Here is a 10,912-nt window from a genome sequence, read left to right as displayed (position 1 = left end):
TTTAATTGGTGCAAGATTTCAGTTTCATTATGATAACCATTCTTGTAATTGAAGATTTAATTAGAACTATTTAGAATGAAATCCTGGATGGGTAACTTACTATTTGACCTGGGTCTGGATTAAAGCACAGTTATGGAGGTGCCATAGACATTATAAAGTATAGTAACTCCAATGCCATAAACCTAAAACTCCCAGGGTCCAGGTAATAAAGAATGTGGCGTGTTCATTTTGTTATTTAAAATGTAAATAGTTAAAATACAAAAAAAAAAAACTCAGTTTATCATGCTGTAAAAAAAGATCTAATCGGCTATGTGAGAAATTAATTCTGTGGTTTTGTAGCGCTGAAACAGTTATTCAGAAGGTGTGATTCATGCAGGGGTGGGCTTATCACAGGAATTGTGGTGTTAAAGTAGCAAAATGTTAGCAAGTATGCATTTTCCACTCTAACAAAAAATATTAAAACCTCTAATTGTATTTCTGTAATTAGGGGTAAGTGGTATTTCCGTCAGTGGAGTAGTTTTAAACTAAATTAAGCATTCTGGGCCTATAAAGCAAGAGGCTTTAGGACCTGATGTTTAATTATAGAAAAAGTTGGAAAAACTGCCCTGGACATGTTACACACTATTGGACATGCAATTATGTATGTACTGTCGCTGTGCACCATCTGCAAATGTTTACTGTGTTTATTTTTTCTATTCTATGAAATCGCCATTCTAGCATGCTAAATTTCAAACCCTGTTCAGAGTTCTGGTAAATGGAGCAACGCCTCCTGTGTAGTGGTGTCATTGTTTCCTGTTCAGTCATTTTAGCAGAGTGAAGAATGCTTTTTTTATGCTGGTTGTGGTATGTATGCAGCTTTTAAACTGTTTTATATAATAGTTACAAATAATTGTTTAGTATAATGTTAATTTGACATGTTTTAGAAAACAATCTGATTCTCAGCACAAAAAGTAAATTATTTGAACAGTTAAGTGTTTTAAAACTTGTATTGTTTCACTGTTGCAACATTGATGTACTTTAAAGGTCTGGTTATACAGACCCCAGTTGCATCGTCCTCTAGAATTAACTAATTTTGCTTGATATAGTCGAATGAAACCTGCTGAATAACATATCGAATTACGTTCCACTTTGTAGTTTTTCATATACTTAACTAAAAACTGGCAAGTTTAAAAATGTGACATTTCGAAATCTAACTACTGTACTACTATTATGACTCCCGGTTATAACATTGGTTACTAGATGTTAAATAAAGATCTCAATTATGTTCATATAGTTTTAAAAATAAATGGTCTCAATCCTAAAATTCTAGGTGATGCAAAAGTTTTGGAAACAGCTGTAGTTGTAGCTTTTAACAACACTACAAAAGATTCATGATTATACTTTATTTCTTTAAAAAAAAAAAAAAAGGTTTTAAAAATGCTATGAGTTAAAGCTGTGTTTTAGAGGTTCACCTTTTTAATGTCCTGCATGTTCTTTTTTTCTGCCATGTTAATTATTTTGTGAATTTGGTCTTAGATACCACTTAGTATTAACAGCTAAAATGTTCTGAAACTGAAAATCAGGAGACAAAACCACTGACAGCAGAAGGATAGCAGTCCTTCATATTAAAGAGAAATAAAAAAGATCCTTTCTCAGCAAGGAAGGAAATGTGTTAGTAAACAGTTACTGAGTTGCTACATGTTGTGGGTGATTTTGTCACCTTGAAGCTTCCTTTTGGCAGTTAGCATGAACAAATGTGTCGCAGATTTAAATTGTGTTAAATTAATCCATTAATATGGAGAGGACAGAACTCTTGTTAAAGTTGTTTCTTATCTAAATTGTTTGTTAGTTTATTTGGACTCTTCTGAAAAAGACAGTGAGTTTCACCAAGTCAGGGAAAAGTCAGAAAAACACACCCTACACCGTACATGCAATTCTGTATGTACGATCATTGTACACTGTCTGATTAATGTTTTATTGCATTTATTTTTTTAAATCACCATCCTAGCATACAAGTGTAAATGTCGAACCCTGTGGTGACCCAACAGCCGGCCGCAGGCTCATATGGCACAAATGTTCAGACTGGTGAATGGAGCACCGGACTTTGCTCCTGTTTTAAAGATTGCCTTGTCTGTAAGTATGGGAAGACTTGTTTTTCTGTCCAGGGCAAAATGCCACCCATCCTCCTTGTGTGCATATTAATATGATGAAACATCACTAAATCTCTGTGCCAATCACTCTGTGCAAAGGTGGATAACATGCATTTAATATAACTGTCAGGATGACTGCAAAAAAAAAAAAATGGATACTTAAAAATGTTATATCTGAATGTTCTCTAATGAATGCATTTAAAATACTAAGCTCTGTAATGGTGCATGTAGCACAGTTTCCATTCTGTTAAGAAAAAGTATGCTGAAGAAGACACCACCAACAGGAAGATTGCGGGTGTTCCGAGATCATCAAAATTATAATTTGTTTACTGATGGCTTCAAGGATAACAATTATTCCTAGCAGTACTTTTTGCTGATTAACTGTCTGTAAAGTAACAGGTTTTGATAATAATAAAGGGATATTAGATTTAAAAAGGTATACTGATCTCACCAGCAATTCATTACTACACAAATGTCTCTGCTGAGTGAAATTCTCTGCACATTAACAGTCATTAATGAACCAAATGCCTCCCCTAATGACTAATAGGCTTTGATCTTGAAATCATTGCAGAGATGAAATGACTTAGGAAAGAATAGCCTGAAAGTAAAGTACAGAAACTGACAACTGTTAACCTAGTATGGTACCAGGTATCATTAGGTAAAAAGAGTTTTTTTTGTTTGTTTTTTTCTCTCAAAACTGCACACCTACAATTGCGACTGTTAAGGTTAATGGAATTATTTGCTTTTAACAATACATTCTTCGCTGTGATTTTGTTTAACATGTAGGTATTTGTGGTCTGTGCTGCCCGATAGCACTGGGATGCTACACTGCTAACATTTATGGGGAAAACTGCTGTTTGGGCTGTGTGCCAGGGGGCATGACTGCTTTAAGAACTCACATGAGAATGACCTATGGCATTCAGGTATGTTCCTTATCATGAAAAAAAAAAAAAAAAAAATGCTGGTGAAACTGAATGATAGGCAGTAAGATTGCAATTGTGCCAACTGTTTAATATGGACTTTCCAGCCATCATTTGTTTAAAGCAGTATAATTCGCCCTTGCTTTCTGAGACCAGTAAGCGGTTTTATTTATTAGCTATCCACATGCTCAGACTGGTCCACCTGCATTGTGTGGGTCACTGCATGATTCCATTTTTGTAACCAGTGTTAAACTTTTTTTCCTGGCCAAAGTTAAAACAATCTCCTAATTTTTCACTTCCAGGGGACGGTCTGTAATGACGCACTCATGACGTTCTTCTGTGGTGTCTGTGAGACTTGCAGAATGGCCCGAGAAGTCCGTATTCGCAATGGAGACGTTTCATAACCCATACAAAAAAATAAAAACATGTCTGATATTTTACTTTACATGTGTGTTCCTTTTTTCTTATTCTTTCAAATTAAAAGCCAAACAAATAAAAAAACACTTTCTCCACTGGTGTAATGTAGTTCTCGGTTGTTTTGTTGAGATGGTTCAGTTATTTTGATGGTGATCCCTTAAGTTGAGCAGTGAATATGGCCAGATGTATTCAGAATACCCTGTTTACATGTAAATGTGGTCATAGATATGTTTTAAATGTTTGTTTTTTGAACCAAGGCAATTGTAGAACCCAATAAAATATACTGTTATGACAGAGGGAGATGAAATATCTATCTATCTATCTATCTATCTATCTATATCTATATCTCTTAATCTTGTCTCCTTTTTATTTGCTAGCTATGCCCCTTTAAGACAGACTGTCAGTAAAGCCAGTGCTGATTGGTTCATTTTTCCTGTGACCTGGCAACCAAACAGCAGCACACAGACGCGTTCATCTGGCAGATACCACAAAAAAAATAATAATTACAAAGCAAAAACTTAGCTTGCTCTCTTCTTCTGTAAAGTATAGATTCAGTTTGATAATAGGTTAAGATAAACATGTCGATGCGGACGTTGCCACTGCTCTTTATTAATCTCGGCGGGGAGATGCTGTATATACTGGATCAGCGACTACGAGCACAAAATATACCGGCAGATAAAGCCAGGAAAGGTAAAATGTGAATACAGTAAAAGTTATAAGGTTAATACCATTGTATCTGCAGACAGTCAAGCCTGTCCTCTCCATTTCACCCGTGTTGTTTTGTGACGTAAGTGTCCCATATATGTTTTACGAAATTATTAAGAATGCCATGTCAAAATAGGGAAGCACGTCCTTCATTATAATATGTTGCCCGAACATGTCAATAACACCAAACATCATTTTTTTTATTGTGTGTGAATTGTTTATTTCAGACTTATTTTGTAAGTTGTTTAACCAAGGATTCAGTTTAATAAAAAGTAATACTGCATTTCATTCACACCATAAATAATCATGTGCTGGATACAAACCATGATTTTTCCAGCACTTCTGCAACTACTCATGTAGTATTGCTCTTCTATGGTCATTTTTTGTGGCGGTAAAAACATAATCATAATAATAAAAATACCTTTATCATCAAAACATCTGACAGGATGGTTTCTTAATATTTATTTGTAAATACGTCTTTTATTTGAAAATGCTCCATGTAGCTGATTGGACAGCTGGAGACAGGAGAAGAGGTATTGTAATTACTTGTGAAATCATGTATAATGCCATAGGTTACTGGAAAATGAATAACCCTTTCCTTGATATCTAGGCTTAGCCAAGTACAGCAGATGTGCATCAACAATGGCAGATTGCTTTGAGAATCTCTATTAAAACAGATTGCTTGTTCTCCAGAGGTTCCTGGTTGCAACTTGATGCTCTTAGTCTGACCACTTGACCAGTTTATGCCAATTAAAGTCTGAAAAGCTTTGTCTATGTATTCATACACCTATTTTATGAGTAATATGAAAATACAGGGACAAAATAGCACAGTGGCATCATACAGATACCTAATTTCTGAGTTTATGTTTTGCAACGTATATAGTACTTCATAATTATCCAGAATACTACAGCATGTTAGGTGAAACAGTATATTTAATACTTCCTCTGAGTTTCTGTTTTTTAGTAGAACCTCTTTGCTACCAGTTAAGGTGTTGGGAGTTTGCTTCTAAATATAAATCAGCCCAGCAAGATGCTTTCCAGAATAGATTATTTCAATGTGAAATCTCTCAGAATGTGTCTGCATTAGGACAGTGTATAGCCAAGAAAGACAATTGACTATCAAGTCAGCTGGCCACATACAGCTATGTGAAAAAAAAAAGAAACATTGCTAAAAGATTTGAAGAAAACGTCGAGAGGTTGTGTCCCCCTGTGAAAATGTAAAATGACTTTATGTTCTCTCAACGATGCAACCCTTTTCTTAAGACAAGTATAATATGTGTGTAAATGTGCAGTGCAATGAGCTAATGTAGACGGTAAATTATTAACTGGTTGTAATTTTGGGGTGCCTCCAACTGCCAAGTTTCTCAGCCCCTCCCCCTCCCCCTCCCCCCTCACCTGCATCATTAAGTGGTCAACACACTTATCATTCAGCCTTTTCAACCTGAAGTTTTTTTAAATAGCATCCTCTCCAGGTGAATGATTGAGTGCAGATATTGTTGTTGTTGTTATTATTATAAACAGCCCACATGTCAGTGTTTTCATCTGTATTGTACCTTGCACAGTTTCTATACCGATATCTTCACTCAACGAATGTCATATAAAATATTTGTCCCATAAAAGATCATGACAGTGACGCAGTTCTAATAGATGACATGCACGTTCCTTGCTTTTCAATCAGCTCAGCTTACCATTTCTTTGTGAAGCTTTCATCACATTGCTTTGCAGTAAAATGTGTTTGCCATCCGTTATTACCCTTTTCCGTTGCTAGTTGCAAGCTTGCAATGACTTATCAGCATCAGTCAAATATCTTATGCCAAGATAAGCTATCTCCCAGGTCACAGCTCCAAGCAAGAATAATGAAAACAAATATTACAAAAGACTTTCTGAATTTGGCACCGAACTAACATTTTGGTTTTATAAACAAACCTTGGGTATTTTTTTTTAACTTGTATTTAAAAAAAAAGAAACATGCTATTATTGAAATAAGCAAAAACTGACCATGATGGTAATCTACTCTTGCAATAAAAATAAATAAATGTAAACAATCATAATTCTTATGGAATAGCATTGTACCAAGTAATCAATATTTACAGACTTAGCAATATATTCTGGGTTTCCTGCTTACCAATAATCTAAAACTTTTTTTTTTTTTTTTTTACTAGTTATGAACGACATCATCACTACAATGTTCAATAAGACATTTATGGAAGAACTGTTCAAACCTCAAGAGCTCTACTCAAAGAAGGCACTGAGGACTGTGTTTGATCGACTAGCCCATGCCTCTATTATGAGGCTAAACCAGGCTAGTATGGATAAGGTAAAAAAATAACAACAAAAAACCTAGTGAATATTTGTCCGCAAATGTGTATGCCTGTATGTATGATTTATAGCCTCTTCCACACATAACTTTAGTACAGAAGTTTGTAAAATTAGAAACACCTGTCAAATACAGAACACATTTTTGTTTTAATGGGCCAGCTTAGTTATGTCAACAGCAACCCATGCTTCTAATATAAAAGCTGCATACCTCTGTCGCTTATCAGTCATGATAAAAAAAAAAAACATAGCAGATCTGACAAAATTTTATAGAGAAGTGATCAAAGGTGCTTGATTGGCAAGTGATTCAATATCCAAAACTGTACAGATTATTAGGGTTTGAGGAACAGTTTCAGAAATGATGACTTTTAGATTTCAAGCCCAAATCTTAAATCAAATCAGAGCTATCCTTGCTTCCCAACGTCTTGAGAGTTGTAGCTGGTTTCTCCTCCTGCATTGTCACTTAACTATGCACATCTAATTCCTTGGTCAATTATTGCTTGGGAGTGTTAATGTACAGATAACGTACTGGGTATGCATCTGTGTATGAATCAGCCTACTAATTTGAAATTTAATTTGTATTCTTATTTGTCTGCAGCTCTATGATCTCATGACAATGGCTTTTAAATACCAGGTACTGCTATGCCCAAGGCCTAAAGACATTTTATTAGTCTCATTCAATCACATGGATGCAATCAAAGATTTTATCCGGGACTCGCCTAGCATTTTTAACCAGGTGGATGAGATCTTTCGTCAGCTCATAGAGGTACAGTATGAGTCAACATTTTTATATCTGGGACTGAAATGTTTAGTTTACTGCGTTGCCCAATGCCGTGGCTGTTGGGAACCCTGAATTCTCAGACCTTTCAAACTTATTTTGTAATTCCTAATCTCCTTTAGATGTACAGCAGTCTCCCCGCTGGTGAGTTTCAGCTCATCAGACAGACACTGCTCATCTTCTTTCAGGACATGCACATCAGAGTAAGTCAATGTACATTTCTGAATTGTTGGCCTTTTATTGTTTTCTGCTTTTGGTCTTTAAGATATGAATATTTTTTTTACTGCTCATATTTTTAGCTAGCATCACAGCTAACTGCCTAACAAAGACTGCGTTTATAGGATTTGCATATACTGTATTACAACTACCAAGATATTAAACCTGTTATTAGGACAAACAAAAGCCATCCTATACTTCTTCTCTGTACTTCTATTCAAAATGTCTTCTAATTCAGCTCACAACCAATCTATTTAGATTTATTGCATAGCATTGATTGTCAAAACATTACTGTTGGAATTTTTTTAAAGTATTCTTCACATGTTTCATGTCTTTGCAGGTGTCAATTTTTCTGAAAGATAAAGTACAGAATTCCAATGGTCGCTTTGTGTTGCCAACCTCAGGGCCCGTTCCATATGGAACTCAGATCCCAGGACTTATCAGGTAGCTGAGAATGTAGCCTCCATTTAAATGTGACTTTAGAGACCTTGTTTAGCATTGGACTGTAATTAGGAAAGGATTATACTGTCAACCTGGTTGGATGACGGACTTCTCACAGTTGGAGGTCAAATAAGATCAACACAAGTGTAATAATTTGCTGTTGAACATAATAATATTAATTAAACCATACAATGTATATGTATGTACAAGTTATGCCTATGTAGACAGTTATGACTTATTGCACACTTTCAAATGTGTATTCATTATATTCATCTACAGTATTTATTTTTCCATGTTTGATATGCAATAGTTTAAAATGTTCTTCTTTCAGCTTTTGACTTCCTAATTTGCTTGTGTCCTGTCCTTATAGAATGTTTAATTACAATGGTGATGAAGTGAAAAAATCAGAGTTCCCAAATGGTGGAAACTACACCAGTCCTCTTCAGGAAGGATCGTTTGATCTGTATGGAGGCAGAGTACTAAAACTTGGAACAAACATGTAAGTGTCGCTGTTTATTCTATGAAACATTTAAAACAATTAAAAAGGGCAGAACACTGGTTCAGCAGGGATGCTTTCGACTCTTATTTGAGAAAACCATGACAAAACAACCCAAATAATACAACGTCTAGCAAAGTGTTTGGTAACATTTCTTGAAATACATGTTTTGCTGTGTTATTTCTTGTAGGTACAGTGTCAGCCGTCCTGTTGAGACTCACATGTCAGGAACATCCAAGAGTTCTGCATCACACGCTAAGGTTAACATTTTTTCTATTAATTTTGCCAGAATGTAAATAAATGATGCCCTCTAGTCCAAAAATTAAACATTGTTTCGGCACTCTCGTGCCCGATTTAATAATAATAATAATAATGATAATAATGATAATAATAATAATGATTCTGCATTGTTTTTTAAGCTGCATATGAATCTTTCAAACTTGTTTCCAAACATTAGGAGAATGCTGCCCCAAACCCGCTTGCTAAAGAAGAATTGAACCTGTTGGCAAGACTTATGGGGCATCTAGAAGTGAAGAAGACTACTGGATCAGAGTCAGGTTTCCGGGTAAACCTTTTCTCAACGGATGAGGAAGAAGAGTAAGTTTGTAACTGTGTGGGCAGTGTGAGCTGTGGGGTATTTAAAAACACAACATTACTTTTTGTTTGTTTGTTTTAAGTTTTGATGGAGTATAGTTTACGTGTGTGCATTTAATAAGCTGCAAAATTATAATTGTTTTCTCCCAGGGAGGCTGCAATATTAAGACCTTCAGAATTTTCTTACCAGTTCATCAACATACAGGCTACACAGGTAAGCATTTATAAATAATCTCATCGTTTCTCACACCCATAGATTTCTGCTGTTTGCTAAAATTAGAGGACAAGAAAAAAATATATATATATTTCCGATTTCTTTAACACTTCAACTGAGCTTTTCTCATATCTTTAATGTGGAATGTATTTTTTTAAGAACATAATAAATAACATTATGGTAAAGCAGTTGATAAGCAGTTAGACAAATAGTCTGATGTAACCCACTGCACTGTCCTATTCATACAGGGTTTTTTCCCCCTAACTGCGGGTCTGAATTGTTCCCAGTAACTGTATGCACCAAAGGCACTGTAGATTCCTTGTGCTCATAAATTTTTTCATTGGCAGGACCAACAATCAAATGAAGAGCTCGCTCGAATCATGGGGGAGTTTAAAGAAGAAGATACAGTCAGCCAGAGCCCCTGCAGCAAGGGAGATGATCTTCTTGCCATGATGGATGGACTGTAATGTTGTTGTGAACAAGAGACCTTGTCATCCGTACACATTGTATTGCTTCACTTTGCAAAATGACATGCTGCTAGGTTTTTCATACTGTTCTATAGGTGAATCCTGTAAAAACACCCTATTTGGGTGCCTATTTGGTAAAAAGGGTATGAAGCTAATTGTCCCTACAGACAAGATAGGTTATCAAGTAATACTGTTTTTTTTTTTTACTTTATTATTATTATTATTATTATTATTATTATTATTATTATTATTGTCAAACAAAAGGTTAAACTATTGAAGAATAATGTAGACAAAAATCAAGGGATTCTATTTTTGTTTAAAATTGAATCTGATATGGGGCACTGCAGATTAACAGGGGAGAGAGCACAGTTGTTTTAATGTGTATTCTTTAATCAGTGGCAGAGACAAAGACAGACTTGTGCAGGATAACCCCAAACCAGTTGTGCAGGATACCCAAATAAACCAGTTTTTATGTATAACTGGTACTTTATTTGGTGCCAGTTTTAAACACATACGTTATGTTTTACAGTATTTTGAAACAGTAGTTAGCAGATAACCGTTAACAATCTGTACAGTGTTTTGGGGAATAAAGATGTTTTTGATTGTACCTCTATACTACCACTTTATTCACAGATGATCTTTGTAGCATAGCCACTTGTTCCTAGAGTGGAAAAAAATGATTTATTCTTAACACACACTAATGCCTGCCTTTGGACCTCACTGGTCTACAAAACAAATGGTACCACAGACTGCCATGCAATATCCTCAGGATATTAGTTTGTATAAAGTTATGTACAGCTGTAAATGCAATATTTTAAACTCCCTTTGCCTCCTTGTTTCATGATGTTGCTGGTGCTGTAAACTAAAATACAGTGATTTGCAAGTGGTGAAAGAACGAAGCAAGCCCACTAAAAGACAATAATAATTGTATATTTGATTGTGATGCTGCAGCAAAGATCACCTGAACGCTGGCATACATGTTAACACGGCATCAATCCCACCACCGCTGATACTACATGGATACAATAAAAAAATTGGTATATGAATTTACAAAATGTATAGTAGTTTGTGATTATGTAGATTTGCTTTTGTAAGAAACTATGTTTTAATAAAATAAAATGCTTTCAATTTGTTGTGAATATACATCCATATACAAAAGCACCCTTGATGTAATGTAATAAAACAAAACATAATAAACTATGACATTTGTATGTATTTA

General features: G+C 35.1%; 2 protein-coding genes across 4 annotated transcripts; both read left to right on the top strand.

Moving 5' to 3' along the window:
• Window positions 1-40: 40 nt before the first annotated feature.
• LOC117413776 (cornifelin-like) lies at window positions 41-3,489 on the top strand. 2 transcript variants are annotated; one of them, XM_034023091.3, is made up of 4 exons: window positions 41-843; window positions 1,988-2,112; window positions 2,916-3,052; window positions 3,352-3,489. In XM_034023091.3, the coding sequence occupies exons 2-4, from the start codon at window positions 2,001-2,003 to the stop codon at window positions 3,451-3,453; spliced, it is 351 nt and encodes a 116-aa protein (XP_033878982.1). In that variant the 5' UTR covers window positions 41-843; window positions 1,988-2,000; the 3' UTR covers window positions 3,454-3,489. The 2 variants fall into 2 exon arrangements, with proteins under 2 accessions (XP_033878982.1, XP_058856127.1); XM_059000144.1 differs by having other exon boundaries at window positions 41-2,112.
• Window positions 3,490-3,900: 411 nt separating this feature from the next.
• On the top strand, window positions 3,901-10,832 carry LOC117413942 (protein OSCP1-like). Of its 2 annotated transcripts, XM_059000329.1 has the most exons (11): window positions 3,901-4,156; window positions 4,675-4,704; window positions 6,334-6,488; window positions 7,086-7,253; window positions 7,388-7,468; window positions 7,822-7,925; window positions 8,293-8,421; window positions 8,609-8,678; window positions 8,876-9,015; window positions 9,163-9,226; window positions 9,574-10,832. In XM_059000329.1, exons 1-11 carry the CDS (start codon window positions 4,045-4,047, stop codon window positions 9,691-9,693), a joined length of 1,173 nt encoding a protein of 390 aa, XP_058856312.1. In that variant the 5' UTR covers window positions 3,901-4,044; the 3' UTR covers window positions 9,694-10,832. The 2 variants fall into 2 exon arrangements, with proteins under 2 accessions (XP_058856312.1, XP_058856313.1); XM_059000330.1 differs by lacking the exon at window positions 4,675-4,704.
• The last annotated feature ends 80 nt before the right edge of the window (window positions 10,833-10,912 follow it).

Source organism: Acipenser ruthenus, chromosome 25 (assembly GCF_902713425.1).
Source record: "Acipenser ruthenus chromosome 25, fAciRut3.2 maternal haplotype, whole genome shotgun sequence".
In the NCBI taxonomy this organism is placed as follows: domain Eukaryota; kingdom Metazoa; phylum Chordata; class Actinopteri; order Acipenseriformes; family Acipenseridae; genus Acipenser; species Acipenser ruthenus.
Note: the sequence above shows the minus strand (reverse complement) of the source record. Positions and strands in the feature narration are given on the sequence as shown.